The sequence below is a fragment of the Berghia stephanieae genome, chromosome 6 (assembly GCF_034508935.2).
Source record: "Berghia stephanieae isolate SIO BIC M18660-M18661 chromosome 6, UCSD_Bste_1.3, whole genome shotgun sequence".
NCBI lineage: Eukaryota > Metazoa > Mollusca > Gastropoda > Nudibranchia > Aeolidiidae > Berghia > Berghia stephanieae.
Window position 1 is genome coordinate 52,945,377 of NC_088365.1, and position 22,500 is coordinate 52,967,876.

At 37.1% G+C, this 22,500-nt stretch overlaps 1 protein-coding gene across 4 annotated transcripts in view; it reads left to right on the forward strand.

The window, feature by feature from the left end:
* Nucleotides 1–22,500, forward strand: part of LOC144975254 (uncharacterized) — a 178,948-nt gene that overhangs the window by 141,754 nt on the left and 14,694 nt on the right. For all 4 annotated transcript variants that reach the window (XM_078919171.1, XM_078919174.1, XM_078919173.1 and 1 more), the window contains 8 exons: nt 2,273–2,377; nt 4,813–4,880; nt 5,679–5,723; nt 7,184–7,327; nt 12,419–12,511; nt 13,505–13,645; nt 14,441–14,501; nt 16,345–16,496. In XM_078919171.1, the coding sequence (XP_078775297.1) occupies nt 2,273–2,377; nt 4,813–4,880; nt 5,679–5,723; nt 7,184–7,327; nt 12,419–12,511; nt 13,505–13,645; nt 14,441–14,501; nt 16,345–16,496 (809 nt within the window). The remainder of the gene's footprint in view (nt 1–2,272; nt 2,378–4,812; nt 4,881–5,678; nt 5,724–7,183; nt 7,328–12,418; nt 12,512–13,504; nt 13,646–14,440; nt 14,502–16,344; nt 16,497–22,500) is intronic.

The window sequence follows — 22,500 nt, forward strand, 5'->3', positions numbered from 1 at the left end:
TCTCTCTCTCTCTCTCTCTCCCCATCCCCCCCCCCCGTGTCCACACACCCATACCTCCACCACACAACCCCCACTCCATCCCCTAGAAGGTCAAACGTCCATATGATTGATCTGCCTGCCAAAACTCCCATCAATATTTAATGCGAAGGCAATAGGATTGGGGGCACCACAGGCGTGGTTCCCTCGTCACAGCCAATCAAACAACACCTACAATCACAAACAACAATCAACAATCACGGAACACCATTATTGTGGTACTCTGGAAAAACACATATTTAAAAATTTGGCCAGAAAACTCGTCCTTCAAAAATCGATCGATTTAAATGACCCTCACCTTGGCAAAAACTTTCAAACCTGGGATTCCTTGCAGACTTCGCGAAGTCCCAGGTTTGGGAGTTGTTGAAAGATGAGGGTCAATAAATCGATCGATTTTTGAAGGATGAGTTTTCTGGCCAACTTTTAAATATGGATTTTTCCAGAGTACGGCTGGTTACAATTTCATTTTCTATACAATTGTAAACTTGGAACGGACGGTCGCGGCGGCGTCCGAATATTCGTTTGTATAGACAGCTCTGCGTTTGCGAACATAAACGAATTGTCGATCGTTACGGTAATCAAGCAGTCTTAAAATGGATGAGAAGAAAAGATTTTCCACTTACCAAGCACTGATTTGGTGGTGGATACTGTTTTACTTATCTTTACTTATGAGGCGATGTGGTCTCGCTTTCGATCGGAAGGTCCTGGGTTCGAGCCTCGCTCGGCGCATAGTTGAGTCCTTGGAAAAGGCTCTTTACTCACATTCTCTCACTGTACACACGTCTAAAATGAGTATCGGTCTTCAACGTCGTTGTCTCTGTCGGGGAAAATAAATTGCAATACATATCGCCTAACAGGCGTCATGTCTCGCTCTACATGTTACGTTACGTGTTGCTGTTGGTCAGGAACCCTTTGTAAAGCGCTTTGAGAACGTTTAGGGAATATTGCGCTATCTATATAAAACCTCATTTTAAAAAATCTTATTTATTTGTATTTTTTTAAAAACATTGTATGAATCCAAACTTCTTTCTATTTCAACTGACTTGTAAAAAAGGAAAGGGGTGAGAAGGGGGGGGGGGGGGTGAGGGGTGTGTGGATAAACGTTTTTAGAATAAATTGTCATAATACTACGGTTTCTGACATTTCTGCCATGTTCAAGCCATTTTTGTTATCGCTTGCCATAATTATTCGAGATAAAATTATATGTTGTCCGCAACGATGGCGTTCGAATAATTTGTTGTGTGAACCGTTCGAGCAAAGTCTACAAACTGCATCCAATTAACACGATTTTTTTAATACTGACTTTTTGATGACCGTTTCACGAAAGCGGTTTTCTCTCTCGCCCCACCCATCTATCCACCAATCCATGCATCCATCCATCCATCCACCAATCCATGCATCCATCCAGCCATCCATCCATCCACCCATCCATCAATCCATCCAGCTATATACCCATCCATCCATCCATCCATCCATCCACCAACCCATGCATCCATTCACCCATTTATCCACCCATCCATTCATCCATCCATCCACCCATCCATCCATCTATCCATCCACCCATCCACCCATCCATTCATCCATCCACCAATCCATCCATCCATCCATCCATCACCCCATCCATCCATCCACCCACCCACCCACCCATCCACCCATCCATCCATCCATCCATCAACCCATCCATCCATCCATCCATCCATCCATCCATTCACTCATTCATTCATCCATCCATCCATTCACCCATCTATCCATCCATCCACCCACCCATTTATCCATCCATCCACCTAACCATCCATCCATCCAGCTATATGCCCATCCACCCATCCATCCATCCATCCATCTACCAAACCATCCATCCATCCATCCATCCACCCAACCATCCATCCATCCAGCTATATACCCATCCACCCATCCATCCATCCATCCACCCATCCATCCAGCCATCCATCAACCCATCCATCCATCCATCCACCCACCCATCCCTCCATCCATCCATCCATCCATCCATCTATCCATCCATTCTCCCATTCATTCATCCATCCATCCATCAATCCACCCATCCACCCATCCATCCATCCACCCATCCATCCATCCATCCATCAATCCATCCATCCACCCATCTACCATCCATCCATCCATCCACCCAACCATCCATTTTTTAAATCTATGTTTTTCCAAAGTACAGCAGTTAATGTCATATTATTTCCACTAATTATTTCACACTTGTTGATTCCAGAGAGCATCTTCAACCCTCCGACCTATGGCTCTGGCACCAGGGACGATCCCATCAAGTCCAGCATTCCTGTAGAACACACCAAGACGGTCAAATCCACGTCTGGTGGTAAGAACTTGTGGGAATTAAATTAAACATATTTATACTACCATTCGCTCCAGACGCAAAGGGTCCGAGATCGATTCCGTGTCGAGTCGAGATTCATATTTTTTTGACCTCCTGTCCTTGTATCAGTTATTGGGTAGCTGGGTCTGTTAGATTTGGCAGAAAGTACTTTGTGATAGATTAGCGTCCTATCCAAAGGGTAGCAAGCAATTGCTTTTGTCGGTTCCACGCTATAGATAAACTCTGGCTCCATGGTCCTTATGGCTCTGAAGGACTATTAGAAAAATTGCCAAAAAGCAATAAATCAAAAAATCAATCAATTAATTAATCAATCAACCAGTCAATCAATCAATTAATTAATCAACCAGTCAATCAATCAACCAGTCAATCAATCAATCAATCAACCAATCAATCAATCAATCAATCAACCAGTCAATCAATCAATCAATCAATCAACCAGTCAATCAATCAATCAATCAATCAACCAGTCAATCAATCAATTAATTAATCAACCAGTCAATCAATCAATTAATTAATCAACCAGTCAATCAATCAACCAGTCAATCAATCAATCAATCAATCAACCAATCAATCAATCAATCAATCAATCAACCAGTCAATCAATCAATCAACCAGTCAATCAATCAATTAATTAATCAACCAGTCAATCAATCAATTAATTAATCAACCGGGCAATCAATTAATCAATCAGTCAATCAATCAATTAATATATCGATCAATCCACCAATAAATAAATAAATACACACATACACTAGATATTGAATCGGAGCTGGACGACTACACGTTAAATCTTGAGAGAACAATCATTGAGTACAATATGATCGGATGGACGATATAACAATGACAATGAATAGATATGAATGGATGATATTATGCCTGGGTAGGGGGGGGGGAGGGGGGCGCTAAGGGATGGCTATGGACACACACAGTGGGAGGTGTCAGGTGGGTTAATTAGGTCACATGACAAGTCGCATTAAACCAGTTCCTTCAACAGACCATACATTCATTCTCCATTTTGATTTCCTTTTTTTTTTTTAGTGTTGTTGTTGTTGTTGTTGTTGTTTATCCATTAAGGCGACGTGTCGTTATTTCCAGGTCTGCGGGCGGTTGGATGGGAGCATCACCCTTGAGTCATATACCTATGATGTTCGCATGGGTGTACGATCCGATAGTGATGTCGTTTCTTCTTCTCTTTACTAGCCTATCCTGCTTCTTTGGTTTGTGATTGTATTTTTGACAGGGGATATTTTTTTTTTGTAAATCTCCTGCCTGTTTGTTCTTGGTTATTTATAATTTAGCTTATGATATCTTTAGGTTATGATTTTGATTTACATTTGTACTATTTTTGTTAGATTGCTTGTTTTTTTTTGTTTCAGCGGTCTCTCATATAACCTCAATTGTGTTGGAAGAGACCTAAAGCAACAAACAAAATTTCCAGGTCTGCTAAGCGAACGCAACGATGGGTTTGGTTTGACGTAGTTGTAATGGGTTATAATTTGTGTTGGTTTATTGAGAGATGTATTTCCATTTCCACCTTGAGGCCATAACAATTTGGGTTATCAGACCTGGCAATATGTACACATGTGTGCGGCTATGTGGTCTTGTGGTATGACACTCAATTTCGGATCGGACGGTCCTGGGTTCAGTTGAGTCCTTGGAAAAGGCTCACATTCTCTCACCGTACTCGGGTGTAAAATGAGTACCTGGCCGTAAACAGCGTTGTCTATGTCCGAAAAAAAAATGTAATATCGCCTAACAGGCGTCATGTCCCGTCCTACATGTTAAATGTTGCTGTTGGCCAGGGACCACTTTTAAAGCGCTTTGAGCACGTTTAGTGGATATTGCTCTGTATAAAATCTCATTTTTTTATTTCTTTTTTTTTTTTTTGCACGTCAATTACTGGGTATTTTCACGGAGGCCGTTTCCATGGAAACACAAATGAATTTATGATGATCGATTCTTTGGCAGATCAATAGATTTCAATAGTTTTCATTTGAATGTTTGCTTTTGTTATTTGGCCTGCCAGAATGGGTCTTATGTTGTGGTTTGTTTTTGTGGTGGTGGATTTGATCCGTTAAAGGAATCGACATGCGATGGGTGTTGGGAGTTGGTTTGGATGGCATCACGGCCCAGGGTTGGGCTTCTATAACATTTCATTTCGAGTCGCGCAAGGTTTGGTGTGGATACGCATGTTTAAGGTGTAGGCTACGTGTGTGGGAAAGGGGGTGGGGAGGGGTGGTGGTGGTATTGGTGGTGATGATGATGATGGTGATGATGATGATGATGATGATGATGATGATGATGATGATGATGATGATGATGATGATGATGATGATGATGACTTACATTTAGATTTCGTTAACGTTTACCACGATATATACCGTGATTCATGGAATCTTCATCTTCTCCACATCTAGATAACGATAACGATGAGGACGAAGTGGACGGCTCTAAACCCAGGATGAATCTCAGGGACTGGAACCCGGTATGGTGGTCACGCCCATGGAATTTGGTTTATTTTATTTAAACAAAAAAACAAAAAAACAAAAGAAAAATAAGAAAGAAAGAAGTTGGTTAACGTTTTTGTATGATAAAAAAAATCAAGACATCTCCCCATCTCCATCTCCTTCTTCTTCCTCCACCTCCCCCTTTTCCCATTTTGTTCTTCCTTTTTTCTTTCTTTCTTCGTCTCCTCCCCCTTCTTCTTCTTCTTCTTCTTCTTCTTCTTCTTCTTCTTCTTCTCTTCCTCTTCTTTTCTCTTCTCTTCTCTTCCTCTTCCTTCTTCTTCTTCTTCTTCTTCTTCTTCTTCTTCTTCTTCCTCTTCTCTTCTCTTCTTCTCTTCTTCTTCTTCTTCTTCTTCTTCTTCTTCTTCTTCTTCTACTTCTCTTCTTACTTCTCTTCTTCTCTTCTTCTTCTTCTCCTTCTCTTCTTCTCTTCTTTCTCTCTCTACTCTCTCCTACTCCTTCTCCTCTCCTTCTCTCTCCTTCTCTTCTTCTTCTCCTCCACTTCTCCCCTCCTCCTCCTCCTCCTCCTCCTCCTCCTCCTCCTCCTCCTCCTCCTCCTCCTCTTCCTCCTTCTCCTCCTCCTCCTCCTCCACCTCCTCTTCTTTTTCCCGCTCTTCGTCCGTAATATGCCAAGTGAAAGCTGTAAATTGATCTGTATAATTAAGGCATATTGAAATTCCACAAACTATGAGTGATTAGCATAATGTGTGGTGACCCATGACCCATCCATAAATTATCCCATTGATGTTTGTTTGTTTTCTTTCTTTCTTCTCCTCCAGGACACGGTCATCTGTGACTTGTATCAAGTAAAACTGATGGACGAGGTACGCCAGGACGGCTGTGTTGTGTAGTCATATGATGGCGTGTAGTGTGTTGAAGGCTCACGATAGCTCAATTGGTAGAACACTCACGATAAAAAAAAATAAAAAAAAATAAATAAAATTTAAAAAAAAAGAGCTTTTATATAGCGCAATATCCTATAAATATGCTCAAAACGCTTTACAAGGGGTCCCTGGTCAACAGCACCATTTAACATGTAGGACGGGACATGCCGCCTGTTAGGCGATATTACAATTTTTCGGACAAAGACAACGCTGTTAACGGCCAGGTACTCATTTTACACCTGAGTACGGTGAGAGAATGTGAGTAAAGAGTCTTTTCTAAGGACTCAACTATGCGCCGAGCGAGGCTTGAACCCAGGACCTTCCGATCCGAAAGCGAGTGTCTTACCACGAGACCACATAGCCGCACAAATAGCTCACTTGGTAGAGCACTATCTTTAAATAAAAGGGAAACAGCATCGGTTGGGGATAGAGTCGAGATTTTCCGTGAACCCCTGTGTCCACCCAGCAGTGATTTGGGTTGTTGGCTCTTGTTAGATATGGTGGAAAATACTTTTTGAATAAATAGCGTCCAACTCAAAGGGTAGCAAGCAATTTCTGGTGTCCATTGAACGCTATAGACAGGAATTAATATTGATTGCAAATAAGATTGCTAGTTCTACGTAGGACATCGAACAAGTGACTGGTATTGTATGGAATGGAGATATGAGGGGATAGATGAAGCATTGTGAAGGGCATAGAGCATGGTATTATTTATTTAGATCTATCCTATTTTTAGAAAAAAAAATGAAATGGAAATAAGCCTATGGCATTCTCTGGTTTTCTTTTCTCTTTTTAAGAAAGAATAATTTTTAGTTTGATCCTGTTTTAATTACACGGGTTGGCAGCTCTGTTTTCCCTCTCCATTCTCCTCCTCCTCCTCCTCCTCTTTCTCCTCCTCCTCCTCTTTCTCCTCCTCTTTCTCCTCCTCTTCCTCCTCCTCTTCTTTCTCCTCCTCTTTCTTCTCCCCTTTCTCTTCCTCCTCCTCCTCCTCCTCCTCCTCCTCCTCCTCCTCCTCCTCCTCCTCCCCCGCCTTCTCCTCTTTCTCTTCCTCCTCCTCCTCCTCCTCCTCCTCCCCCGCCTTCTCCTCTTTCTCTTCCTCCTCCTCCTCTTCCTCCTCCTCCTCTTTCTCCTCCTCCTCCTCTTTCTCCTTCTCCTCCTCCTCCTCCTCCTCTCCCTCCTTCTCCTCTCTCTTCCTCCTCCTCCTCCTCTTCTTCTTCTTCTTCTTCTTCTCCTCCTCCTTCTCCTCCCGCTCTCTTCCTCCTCCTCCTCCTCTTCCTCTTCCTCCTCCTCCTCCCCCCCCCCCCCTCATCATCATCATCACCATCATCACCACCACCTCTTTCATCGTCTCCACCCCACCCCACCCACTGTACCCCCATGTTCTTGTCCTTGACCCCCAGGTGGTAGAAGACATTTCCCACCAGTACGTCAGCATGGAAGGACTGATGGAGAAGCTTCCCATGAACAAGAAAAAGGCCACTTTACTCAAGACGTGGAAAAGGAGATTCTTTAAGGCACAGGATGGCTGGTTGTATTATTATGAGGTAAAATGTCCAACATTGATGAAATGGAATCAATGTCTTCAATAAATATACAAAGACACATTGATGTGGACGTTTCGGGTTTCCCCTTTGTCAACAAAACACGATGGATGAGACATTAAAGGCAAAAGTCTTCATTGTCACATCTGTCGTGTGTTCTTGACTGATGGAAAAACCTGAAACTTATTCATCACAAGTACACCGATAGTGTGCTCTTGGAATCCGCATTGGTTCCCTTTTTGAACTAATTCCCCTCTGTCTTCCTTTTTATTGGGTGCTTTGATTGTAATTCTAGAACAATTGACAAAACCCATTTTCTTCCTCTTTTCTGGCGCTGATATGACCTAAATGTATTGCAATCGCCGTGAAACCCTTAAAAACAAAAACAACTTGCCTCTGGTGTACACTGACATAAAACACCATTTCGTAGCAACCAGTCACAAATGTCACAAATAGGCTGAGTTGTTGCCATTAGAAGTGGACACTCTGAAGAAAACTAGTTGAGGGAAACAACGGCTTCAACTTGAAAGTGTCATTTTTATTTGCTTCATCATTGAAGTGTTCTCGGAAAAAAAATGAACTTAAAATTTATGGAGAATAAGTTTTTTTAACTTTAAAATGAAGCTTGAAAGATATTTGTGATTTGGCTAAGGAAAAGTGTTTTGGGGAAAATCCGATGAAATTTAAGACTTTCCAATGAATATGATAAATTGTTCATTTCTTCAAACTTTCACAAAACACTTTTAAACGTAGAGACGACAATCAGTATTAAGGTTTGAAGCAGTTTTCCTCGAATCTATTTTTCTACAGATCTCCCTCTTCAAAGGGCCAGAACTCTGCCAATTTTTTATGTTTTTTTTATTGTTTCTTCTTTTAGAGTTTTATTTCTTAAGTTATATTGTACTTTAACGTTCACAGTTTTTTTTTCATCTTATTATTTCTGTCAAAAATTTGTTATTATTGTTGTTATTCATATTATTATTATTATTATTATTATTATTATATTATTATTATTATTATTATTATTATTATTATTATTATTATTATTATTATTATTATTTTATTATTATTATTATTATTATTATTATTATTATTATTATTATTATTATTATTATTATTATTATTATAATTATTATTATTATTATTATTATTATTATTATTATTATTATTACTATTATTATTATTATTATTATTATTATTATTATTATTATTATTATTATTATTATTATTATTATTATTATTATTATTACCATTATTATTATTATTGACTGTAATGCCTTATCTTTCCATACCTGTGTATGTTGGGTTATGGATATCCCCAGGATGACAGGGACGACGAACAGTTTCGTGAGGTGACAGCATCTGATCCTGATCTTCATCACAAAACAGAGCTGTAGCTTTGTTTTGTTTTGTTTTTGTTCATGTTTTCTTTACTTCCCAGTACCCAACACAACACCCATGCTGCATATGTACAATACTTGCTGGATTCGAGCACGCTATCGAGAGAAGCCACCAAAATGTGTGCTAGAAACCGAGTGTGCCGAAATCCGATGGTCATTGGAGGTGACCAATCTGTTTGGTCATCCAGTTCTGTAATTTTCATCCCCTTGTTATAGTGTGATTTGTATGTTAACAATTCTATATTCTACCAGTATTGTCATTAATTAGGACATATTCCTCCGTTTTATTTATGCTAAAAACGCGTTCCACTGAAGCGGCGAAATATTCTGACTTGAGACCGATGCATATTACGGAAGGTGCTGGAATACGGCCTGCTAGAATCCAGCAAGTATTGTATTCTCTCCCTTGTGTTTTTACCCCATTCACAACAGTATTCTCATTAAATTCTTAAATTGTAAGTCAAATATATTATGACCTTTGATTTAGCGCATTTTCCACAGTTTCATTATACTCAAAGCATTCAAAAACACTTCATTTATCAGCCTATGGAAACATCCATTGTTTATTATGCTTTTAGAATTGCATTTACTCACAAATGTATTATCTCAGAATGCTTGTGGTTTAGGTCTTTATCTCAAGTCAATGCATGAATGGATTTTGGAGTTAAATTGAAATTATACAGATCGCTGCTACTGTCCATCCTGGACCATCGCTGTGAAACATGGACACTCTCGGCAGATCTAGAAAATAGAATCTGTGCTTTTCAAAATAAGAGCTATCGAAAAATCCTGACAGTTCCTGATTTGAAGCACAGGACGGAGCAAAGAAGGATATTTTAGAAGAGGTAGAGGATGGAGCAGGAGGACAGGAACCACTGTTGTCAATGGTCAAAGGAAGGAAATTGTCATGGTTTGGACACACTGTCCGCCATGATAATCTGGGCAAGACTGTCATACAGGGCTCTGTACAAGGACAGAGGAGAAGAGAAAGACCGATACAAATATGGCAAGACAACATCAAAGACTGGACAGGCCTGAATCTCAATAGCCTTCGAGAAAAGGCCAGAGACCATGACGAATGGCGTGAGGTTGTGAAGTCTGCATCCCGTATGTCGCCCAGACGATCAGCTGGTCATGGGATTGAGTGAGTGAGTGAGTGATTGGATGAATGGATGACCAGAATGGAGAAATATCTATGGATGTGAAACTGAGTTATAATTTCCATACAGGGTCAATCATGCCAGACGGATGCTGTGGATCAAAGTTAACCCTGAACCTCCCCACACGCCACGCCTCCTTCACACTTCCCCTCCCTTGACTCTGTGTGTGTGTGTGTGTGTGTGTGTGTGTGTGTGTGTGTGCTTTGGTTGGTTTTATATTGTTTTGTTTTGTATTTTACGTTAATATTGTTTTTTCGTCTTCTAAAAAAGAATTTATTGTATGTTGTGTTTCTAATTTTGTCCTTTAGTTTTATTGGCATTGTTTATTTTCAAAATAATTAGTTCTGTAGTGTAGAAATGGATTGGGACTTGTATGAAGAAACAGTTGACTTGATTCATTGGACTTTTTAAAAATAGTTTAATTTTTAAAAATTTATTTATTTATTATTTTTTTTTAGAGAGAGAGAGAGAGAGAGAGAGAGAGAGAGAGAGAGAGAGAGAGAGAGAGAGAGAGAGAGAGAGAGAGAGAGAGAGAGAGAGAGTACAGTAATACACCACATCAGGATATGGCCTGTAGTAAATGTTGTGATATCCTATTATTGATGTTTTCTTTCCTGTCACCGCCATTACAATGTTTGCTTTGCCGTCCAACCATCTCCAAGACCCTCCTGTGTGTAGTCAGAGCATGCCAAAGTTACATTTATTTATAACCAGTTATCTACCGTACTCTGGAAAGACACGTATTTAAAATTTGGCCAGAAAACTCGTCCTTCAAATATCGATTGACATAAACAACCCTCATCTTAGCAAAAACTTGCAAACCTGGGAGTACCGGGTTTGAGAGATTTTGCCAAGATGAGGGTCGTTAAAAATCGATCGATGTTTGAAGGACGAGTATTCTGGCCAAATTTTAAATACGTGTCTTTCCAGAGTAGACAGTAAACTGGTGACCTTTTTGTTCCTCTCAAATACAACCTACAAGTCACTCATATGGACGATTTAGATGTAAAAAGCACCATTTCCCTATAGATATAAATATTTATGATTGTATATTTGTAATGGCATGTTGATGTTTGTCTCCAATGTAGAAAGGAAGTTTGAACGTTCTGCTGATTAGAAATGGATTTTGACGATTTTGACAAAGCAATTTGGTTGATAAGTGGATTTTTTTAAAAATAGTTTTATTTATCTATTTATTTATTTTTACATATGAAAAAAAAGGTTTTTGTAGGCAAGGCCTGTGTAATTGATTATTCATCCATTCTATTGAACTGGAAGGAGAGGTGGTCGAGGGCTAAGGCATTGCCCTGTGTCTCAGACGTTCCAAGTTTGAGCCATGTTCCAGGCACTCTCATTTTTTTCCCCTGAGCAACAAGATTATTAACCTCTAATTTTCTCACTTTGGACAATCAGGGTGATTCCTGTTGACATCAGACATTTCTTTGATGACATCTAACAATGCTATATACAAGGGTGTAATTATGAAAATAATATTGAACTGGCATTTGAATTCTCCAGAAAACTGAACAGAACATTCTTTTTCTTCCTCTTCCTTAATGTTCAAACCACCTCTGATGTATTGTGACAAATGAAGGTGCCTTGATATTTTACGACCCAGGATGTTTTTGTGTGCGATAGCAGTAAATGGATGAGATACGTATCTCTAAACTGTTCCCCTTGTGTTTGAAATGATAACGATGGGTGGTCAATTATTCCACAATAACATTCAACAAGGAAATCACATGGTAATATGTGTGGTGATCTGACAAAACCTGTCGGATGTCGGAGGAAAGATTCCAATTCCTTATTATTTCATATTTAATTTTAATAGAGGCACTCTTTGTGGGCAACTTGCAGTTTGAATTTTGTAATTATCTCCATTAGGGCCGACGTCAAATATTTTTTTTAATGGAAAAAATCGCTTTTAAAGACAAGACATACAAATTTATTATTCTTCGATAAAGCTTAGAAAAAAATTAAATCCAATTATTTTTATAAGTTTAACATCATGCAGACAACGATTTGTCACCTTTATTTGCTCGTATCTCATAACTAGCTGATGTGGCATCTGACAGGCTTTACCAAATGAGCACACATATTATTATGTAAATCAACACTTCCATTCAGTATTACTCTGGGCTCTGCTCATCATTCAAGGATGCCCAGTTTTTTCCAGCTAAAACTGGAGGAAACTGGCTCTTGTTTAAATCTTCTGGCTGATCCTGGCCAGTGTTGGTTATTTTTGTTTTTTTTTTCTTGTAAAGATGAAGTATTGGTTGTATAAAGACAACAGTTTTGGGGAAGCTAGATGGCTATGTGAATCCTTTTCTGTGATTTAAGGATGATACCATTTGATGAAGAGACAATTTGGACGAAATATCTTCATGTCTGATCTTTACAAGAAAAACTTTTCATGCTTTTTTAATTTTAGCATTTTAGCCATCGCTGAATATCTCTGTCTGTTGTGGCTGGAATAATAAATGTGAAGTCGTAACTTTTTGATTTTATTATTTTTAATAATGTCTTCTTCCCAGAGTGGCAACCGTGACAAACCAAGTGAGACCATCCAGCTGATGGGCGGGGCTATCCATGACCTTGGCAACAGGATTCTGGGAATTGATGATGGGGTAGGTGGGGCAGGATGATAGCTCAGTTGGTAGATCACTCGACTTACAAGCAAAAGGACTGGTATCCAGTTGAGATTTTTATAAAATTTCCTGGAATTGAGTTGCTGGATCTATTACATCTGTATTTGTTTTTCTTGACTCTATGAATCCTTGATTTGGCTATGAATTATTATTATTATTATTTATTTTTTCACTTAAAATTGATAATTTATATTGTAAAGTGCCCAGAGCTTGTGCTTTACACGAGAATAAATGTGTATTATTATTATTATTATTATTATTATTATTATTATTATTATTATTATTATTATTATTATTATTATTATTATTATTATTATTATTATTATTATCTGGTAGAAAGTTCATGGCGTTCTATTCAAAGGGCAGCAATTAATATTATAAGTTGGATAGCGTTGTTGTGACTGTTGACAGTGTGGATGGTGTCAGTGTTGGATGTGGACGGTTGAATCATTTGTCATGATTCATACATGCCGGGAATTGGAAGATTCATCACCTAAACACAAAACAAAAACAAACATCACCTTGGTGTGATGGCATGTGATGATGATGATGATGATGATGATGATGATGATGATAATGATGATAATGATGATGATGATGTTTATGATATTGATGATGAACTTATAAGTGCAGCTATGTGGTCTTGTGGTATGACACTCACTTTGGGATCAGAAGGTCCTGTGTTCAAGCCTCTCTTGGCGCATAGTTGAATTCTCTCACTGTACTCAGGTGTAAAATGAGCACCTGACTGTTAACATCGTTATCTCTGTCAAACAAAATTGTAATATCACCATACAGGCGTCATGCCTCATTCTATATGTTTTGTGTTGCTGTTGGTTAGGGATCCTTTGTAAAGAGATCTGAGCTCAAGTTTTTAATGAAAACAATGATGATGATGATGATGATGATGATGATGATAATGACAATGAAATGCCCATTCCAAACTCCTAGTTTTCCTCTTCTCTACTGTAGCGTGGCCGGTACCTGATGGTGAGATGCCCCACAGACAAGGAGTACGGCCAATGGAAAGTGGCCCTGGAGTCCCAGACGGCTGACAACACCAAGGCCACCTATGTGGTCCCCATGCTGAAATCACCCAAGAATGCTGCCAAGGTTAGCCGTTATATTATAGAAGGAATGAAATTGACGTCATTCAGCTCTTTGTTATTGATTTTTGACCAGCCATGTTTATGAGTAGTTCTCACTAAATTATATCAATCAGACTATAAACGTTCAAGGTTACACATATAGCTTTGTGTGTTGGCACCTTAAATCTGGTTGACAAATGTTGTGAGTAATTTAACTAAATGCATAGCATCAATTGTTTGGTTACCGATTATTATTGATTAATTTATATATTTGTTTATCTGTTTCATTTCATTTAATTAATTTTATTATTATTATTATTATTATTATTATTATTATTATTATTATTATTATTATTATTATTATTATTATTATTATTATTATTATTATTATTGCAGTAGTAGTAGTAGTAGTAGTAGTAGTAGTAGTAGTAGTAGTAGTAGTAGTAGTAGTAGTAGTAGTAGGAGTAGTAGTAGTAATCTTCTTCTTTTTCTTCTTCTTCTTCTTCTTCTTCTTCTTCTTCTTCTTCTTCTTCTTCTTCTTCTTCTTCTTCTTCTTCTTCTTCTTCTTCTTTTCTTTTATTATTATTATTATTTTATTATTACGATTATTATTATTTATTATTATTATTATTATTATTTTATTATTATTATTATTTATTATTATTTTATTATTATTATTATTATTATTATTATATTATTATTATTATTATTATTATTATTATTATTTATTATTTTATTATTATTATTATTTATTATTTATTATTATATTATTATTTTATTATTATTACCATTACTATTATTATTGTCGTTATCATTCCAGAACGTCGTCATCATAGATCTGGGCAGCAGTGCAATCAGGGCTGGAGTCCTAGGAGAAAAAGGTTTGGAAACGACACAGTTTGGGGTTTTGTTTTCGTTTTAGTTCTAGCTTTATTTAGCATTTCGAGAACCATACGAAATAAAAACAAAATAATTGTGAATAATTTAATTTTGATTTTGTAAATAAATTTTAAACTATCTTGAAAATTATGTGACCTACCATAACAAACTGGTAATATGTCAGGGTGTATCGGATACTTCAGATTGACTTGAACGTTAAAATGAATAGAAATCGTGGGCTGAGGATTATCTGGTTCTGTTTGGGAAATTTGAAACATTCCATGCAATACAATCAGATTTTAACGGGTGTCATGTGACTAAAATCTTGTTCAATCCGGAATTTGACTCCAAGGTTGTTTACTAAAGAGTGGCCGAAGTTTGTATACAGTTGTTAACAAAAGTTAAAGTTTTAGTAGATTTTTCCCAACTTGAAGAAATTTGGAAATAGAACCACTTAGTGATCAGCCCACGAAATATAAAATATCGGGTTGACACACTTATGTCACTATATATTTATTCTATTCTATAACACACACGTGTAAACTTTACACACGGTTTATATTGTTGTCTATGAATCCAATTTGAAGGTTCATTAACACATCATACTGGTTTGAGATGGTTGTCACATTTATCATTAGATGCATATTTAAGTCAACAAATTGTTGCACACCAATAGAGAGAATTCAGTTTAAGTATGCATTACAATCATTTTTCACTTCAGAGGGAAATACAACACACAAACACACTTGACACTCATACACATTTTAACATGTCTTATATTAATAGTATTTCACGTCTTATATATATATATATATATATATATATATATATATATATATATATATATATATATATATATATATATATATATATATATATACAAAGCGGAAACAGTGTTTATGAAACAGTGTCAAACAAAACAGAAGGAAAAATACCAAAAAAAAAAAAGAAAAGGAAAATGAATTTCATCTTACACTGGTGTCACCTTTCAAATGTGTTACTTTCATAATAAATACTGAAACACTTATGCAAAGACTGAAACAGAAAACTGACAGATTGAGGAACCAGAGAGCAGGCACTGGTGTGAGATAAAGATTTGAAAAAGCGTGTACAAAACAATACCAAACAAGGCAAGCAAGAAACCATACAAGAAAAAAATAACATGCCAAACATTTAGTCTTATTAGGAGGTCTGAGGTTTGATCCCCAGATAAGAATGTATGAGAGTCGTTCGATCCCCTGTCGACGAAGACTGACTTTTTGGGATGCGTTTTTTATTGTAATTTTATTTCTTGTTTAGTCGGGTGCTTTTTGGTACATACTTTTTAGCAAAGCGAGCTAGGGCGAGGTGACTTGCTCAAGGCCACACAGCACAGCAGTGGGTGATTGAACTCGGTACCTTTCAGGTGGGCAGCAAAGACCGTACCGCTGAGCCATGCTGCCCTTTAAATGGTTGAGATTTGTTGGTAGTTTTGTATTAGAATTTTTTTTTACGAACACTTTCCTACACTTGACATTGCCTGACTTTTGGGGACACGAGGAGCTGTATTGTTGCTGAAGCCATCGATGCTACTGTGTCACTAAAATTGATTGGTACTACCGCAATTTAGGGGACCCAAATAATTTTGGGGTTTTGGGAGGGGGGAAACTTTTTTTTTTTTTAAAGTCTCTCCCCTCCGAAACCCCCTACTAGACTTTTTTTTAAAAAAAAGTTTCCCCCCTCCCAAACCCCCAAAATTATTTGGGTCCCCGAGTTTGCGGTAGTACCAAATATATCTTCCTCCAGCAAGCCTGTTTGCTTCTCCTTGGTTTTAATTCTCTGCTTCTTTACCCATAATTCCCTCAGCTGCTCTGCCACAACTATTCTTCCCTAGCCTCGTTGCTGTCAGCAAGGAGACGGGTAAAGTTGTCGCAGTCGGTAAAGACGCCACCAGGCCTGATGTTCGAATGCGATGCGACACGGTGCATCCAATACGGCCATCCAACAAAGTGGACCAGGTAGGGAAACTGTTAACTAGTGTGTCAATCAGTGTTAAATATACACACGTGTTCCCAATCTTTACACACTGAGGTAACGGATGACTGGTGTGTCAATCAGTGTTAAATATACACACGTGTTCCCAATCTTTACACAACAGATTGAGGTAACAGACTGGTGTGTCAATAAGTGGTAAAAATACACATGTTTTCCCAATCTTTACACACTGAGGTAACAGATGACTGGTGTGTCAATTAGTGTTAAATATACACACGTGTTCCCAATTTTTACAAACTCTCAATTGAACTGTATAAAGTCAAAGCGTTCATTAATTGGATTTTCATGTCTTTTGTGGGTTTATTTCAAGACATACTTTCCACATCTTCAATGTCCGTCTGAAAATGGATTACAACATAAAATTACCCATGCTTCAGATTTAAATTTCAACTCTGCCTTATTCTTTGTTTTGTTTGAAATACATTTTTTTTCTTTTTGCATGAAAACCCTGCATAAATATGATTATAAATTTTTAAATGTTGCTTTCTTTTATTGTCGCTTTTCTTATTTTAGAAAACGATTTTTTAAAATTTACTTTTTAGAAAATGAATTTTCCTGTATATTTCTCCATCTACTAATTCCTAATAATTTTACCATGGATTACTAATTTAGTAATTTAATTTTTTTTATTTGTAAATGATGAATTCTCTTGTTTTGTTTTTCTTCATCAAGTCAATGGACGTAAGTGTGTAGATAACCCGTTGTGTGTCTATTTAGTGACAAGATGTATATTCTGTATATTATGATGACGAAATATCACTACAACTTTCACTATCACTGGTAGCCGATGTAAACAATTTGTAATTCTTCATTATTCACCTATCGTTCTACCCCTCTCTATAAATAGTAACAGTTTTATTGATCCGACTCCGTTAACTTTGATCAGAAATAAATTAATTAATGAGAAAAACGGACTTTGAGATTTTTGCAATACAAGATATAATATTTATTCTCCATCATATCAAAGTGAAATTAAATCTAATTTTCTTACTTGTGGCGATGAATTCCATTTCCAGCCCCTAGGTCATCCTGACATAACACTGTTTTCAGACGATGGGTCACATTTAGCTAACAGCTCTGCCTAAAATTATGAAAAATTCATAGAAATACGAAATTTTAGCTCCACTTTCAGAACTTCATGAGCATCTCAAAGTCATGAAAACGTATTGAAAATGAAAGTTGATGCCAAAAACTACAAAATTTTAATGATTTTGACGTGTTATTCTTTAAAAATTCTTGTGAGGGGAAATTGTTGATTTTTAAAGTTTATTAATAGCGACTACAAATTTTTATCTCTTAAAAATTACGAATTTTAAAATTTTCAAGTAGACAAGTCTGAGCTGACAAAAACGTTTAATGACTACGAATTGTCAAGCTTTAAAGTTAATTGAATAACACAGATGACAATAAATGGTAACATTCAATTTTTTTTTTTAATTGTCCTTCCATCAAATAAAACTTAATCCAAATCATCTGAGGGGTAGAAATATTTATCATAGATTTCTTGCTCTCTTGCATATTGTGATCCTAGTGTTGTTCCCTACCGACTGCTGACCGCACACTCGCAAAGTTGTGGTTGTGTTGGGGAACGCGTCTGGAATGGCAACGTGTAAGAATGCAAGAATCCCATAATATCCATGTAGTTCTAGATCCTGTCTTTTCACATTGAAGGTTTGGTATGTTATCTCCCTTTGTCTCACTCACTCATCTTTAAGATTTGGTATGTTATCTCCCTTTGTCTCACTCACTAGACTGTAAGATTTGGTATGTTATCTCCCTTTGTCTCACTCACTCATCTTTAAGATTTGGTATGTTATCTCCCTTTGTCTCACTCACTAGACTGTAAGATTCGGTATGTTATCTCCCTTTGTCTCACTCACTCATCTTTAAGATTTGGTATGTTATCTCCCTTTGTCTCACTCACTCTCTTTTTCATTCTATCATGTAAAGGATCTGGTATTTATCAACTCAATGATCACTGTAAAGGTTATTGGCTGTCTCACTTCTTAAAGTCACATCATGAACATTTGTGAATGCTGATCTCCTAGAAGTTGTGGACTGTAAAAATGTTATGAACAAAAATGAATAGAACAGCTTAGAAAAAAGAATAACATACTAAAACAGGGAAGGTTTCGGGCTCAAACCCTTCCTCAGCCAATACCAAAAACAATATAAACATTAATCCATCACTTAAAATCCAGACAGACCACAGAGAAATTTCTCTGCCATTTGTCTGGACTTTAACACTCTCCTTACCAGCCATTTCCAGGATTTCCCCCAAAACTTTACATTAAACTAACACAAAAATAGATATTTATCACTCAGACACAATGGCAGTAAGTTCTTGCCATACATTATTTCTTTAGCAAAACATGCTCTACAATACACACTGTTCATTTTCTTTAAATTTTATGATGTACAAAAGAAATTTGAATAAGAAAAATGCTAGTTGTATCGTAACGAATGTGACGATTGTCTTATAGTTGGTAAGGAGAGGGTTAAGTAATGGATTAATGTTAGTATTGTTTTTGTTGATGGATGAAGAATTGTTTTGCTCCTGAAACGTTCCATGTTTGGTATTTTGTTCCTTTTCTAAGCTGTTATATTCATTTTTTGTCCATAGTATAATCATGACATTTTCACGTATTGATATTGGCAGCTCTGGTTATTTCACAAAATACCGACATTCTCTCTTGTCCTGACCTTTGCTCCTATCAGTGTTGTGTAACTCCCAAATAGAATTTTATTGCAGTGTCCTGCCGGTAGGAATTCTGGTTTTATTACGCTTGTACATAGAGTATTATTATTATTATTATCATTATTATTATTATTATTATTATTATTATTATTATTATTATTATTATTATTATTATTATTATTATTATTGTTTTATTATTATTATTATTATTATTATTATTATTATTATTATTATTATTATTATTATTATTATTATTATTATTATTATTTTAATCATCATCATCATCATCATCATCATCATCATCATCATCATCATCATAATCGTCAACATCAACATTATTTTTATTATTATTATTATTATTATTATTATTATTATTATTATTATTATTATTATTATTATTATTATTATTGTTATTATTATTATCGGCCGCATTTTAAAATGTTGATTAAAAAAACCCAACGTATTACTTTAATTTGAATCCATTCATTCCATCAATAAACAGAATATAATTCGACCAGTAAGTCAAGATCATATTGAATCCATATTGAATCCATACTGAATCCATAGTGAATCGTCCTATTTTTTTTATCCCCCTTGTTTTCCTCATTTAAATATCTATTTATAGAGAGAGATCAATCGCGTCTCTTTAATCCAGAACTACAGAATCCGGATTCTCCATTATCCGGACTTGTGGCCTATTTTTTTATTATTAATTTCTACTCTTAAAGAACTGTTTCCACAAACAGGTTGTCTCTGTAATCCGGACAAAATGCTGGGAACGTGAGGTGTTTGGATTAGAGAGACGTGATTGACATCATATATTATATATATATATATATATATATATTATATATATATATATATATATATATATATATATATATTTATATATATATATATGAAGGGTGGTTTGACACAATTATGCTCTCACGAATTCAGTGCCAGTTGTGTTTTATCAAACATTCTAAATAATCTGATGTTTCAAACCTGCCAGCTGTCATTGTACACATTTTGTTGCCAGATGTATTTTTTACACACTAAAAACTGACCAAATTCTGACGTTGTTTTTACTTCAGATTCGAGTAAATGGAAATGTATAACAAGATTTTTGCTTGGTTTTTTATGTTTTGTTTTGTATGTTATGGATTTAAAACTAATTTGAATTACACTGCTGCATACATTTAAAGCTTTTTAAAGTCAAAATTCAATTTAAAAGATTTTATGGAAATTCTATATTTTGGATTGGTGCAGGTTTTCTCAAAAAATAGTCAGAACTTTTAATATTTAAAAAATTGTTACCCTTGTAATGTGTATATTTTTGCTCTGATTCTGTGTGGAGATAATTTTGAGACACCCTGAAATTCTGCTTGTCCAGCATTGTCCCTTGGAATGTACATTGAACCATCAATTGATTGAATAGAATTTTGGTTCCTGGATCTCTTTATTATTTGGTTGTTATTTCGTCCATCGATTGCATGCATTCACTCTAAAGCAGGGAAAAGGTTGTAGACGTGTAATTTTAATTCAGAAAAGTGAGTGGAGCAGGCACTTATGTTGATAATAACAAGAGATGAAGTGAGTAGAAAAGTGCCAGAAGACAACAGAATAAAAGCTTCGCGGCGGCGATGAGGGTGAGAAGTGGTGGAGTGGTGAAGGAGTCGTGGATAGTTCATACGGTAGAGTCACGCTCTCCTCGGCCAGGCGGAGTTGTCGTATCAGTAAGGTCGAGGGTTCGAGCCCCCATTGCTGTAGCCAAAATTTTATTCTCTATTGTCTTCTGGCCCTTTCCTACTCACTTCATTTCTTGTTATAGACGTATAATTACCATGCAGACACTCCCATCACTTGTAACTTTTGCTCCATGACATTTTCAATTCACCATAAACTTTCATCCTACCCCTGTCTATAAATAGTAACATGCAATGATATTACATTGACAAAAAATAATTTGTCACCCGCCGCCTCCAAACTTTTCTATGTGCTGCTATGTGGTCTAGTGGTATGACACTCACCTTTGGATCGGAAGGTCCTCGGTTCAAGTCCTCTCTGAGCATTGTTGATTCCTTGGAAAAGACTCCTTACTCCCATTCTTTCACCGTACTCGGGGTATAAAATAGACAGGTTACATATTGAATCATACGATGGCACAACTATTTTAGTAGCAGGATGTATAGGCAGATTCTATGGATTACTATTTCCATGTTTGCGTTGCACTGATATGACCTAAAAGTGTCATAAGGGATGGAAAGCTCCGAGATACAAATTGAAATAAAACCAGTAGTATCACCATCACCATCACCACTACCATCACCATCACCACCACCACCATCACCACCACCACCACCACCACCACCACCACCACTACCACCATCACCACCACCACCACCACCATCACCACCACCACCATCACCATCACACCACCATCACCACCACCACCTCACCTCACCATCACCACACCACCACAACCATATCACACCAACCACCACCATCACCAACCACACATCTCCACCATCCACCACTACCACCACCACCAATCACCACCATCACCAATCACTCACCATCTCACCACTCATCCACCATCACCACCACCACCATCACCACCACCACCATCACCACCATCACCACCAACACCACTACCACCACCACCATCACCACCATCACCATCACCACCACCACCACCATCACCACCACCACCATCACCACCACCACCATCACCACCACCACCACCACCATCACCACCACCACCACCACCATCATCACCACCACCACCACCACCACCAACTTTCATGTTTTCATCCTTATGCATCACTTTTCCCAAATATACACACATCAACTGTCTCGTCTCTCTAATCCAGAACTCCGATATCCGAAATCCGAATGTCTCCATTATCCGTACACAGATTACCAGGGGACGTCACTCTAAATGAGGGCACAATTCTGGGAATGGAGGTGTTCTGATTGGGGAGATATGACTGTATATTATATAAAAATATGATTTTATTTTTTCCTGTCTAAAGCATGCTGGTGATTTCAATCCTCTTCCCTCATACAGTCTATTATAAAACCAACCTCATCCGTATTCGTATGAAATATTCTAAAACTGAAATTGTATGACTTTGTGGTTTGGGGGTGTATCTCACTTGTCTTCAGGCAGGTCATTAGGTCAGTGGTCGAGTTCTGCTTGAGGCAGCCCAAAGTTCAGTCCTTGGATTAGAGTCTTCACTCACATAATATTTTCTCACTGCAGTCAGGGGTAAAATGAGTACCAC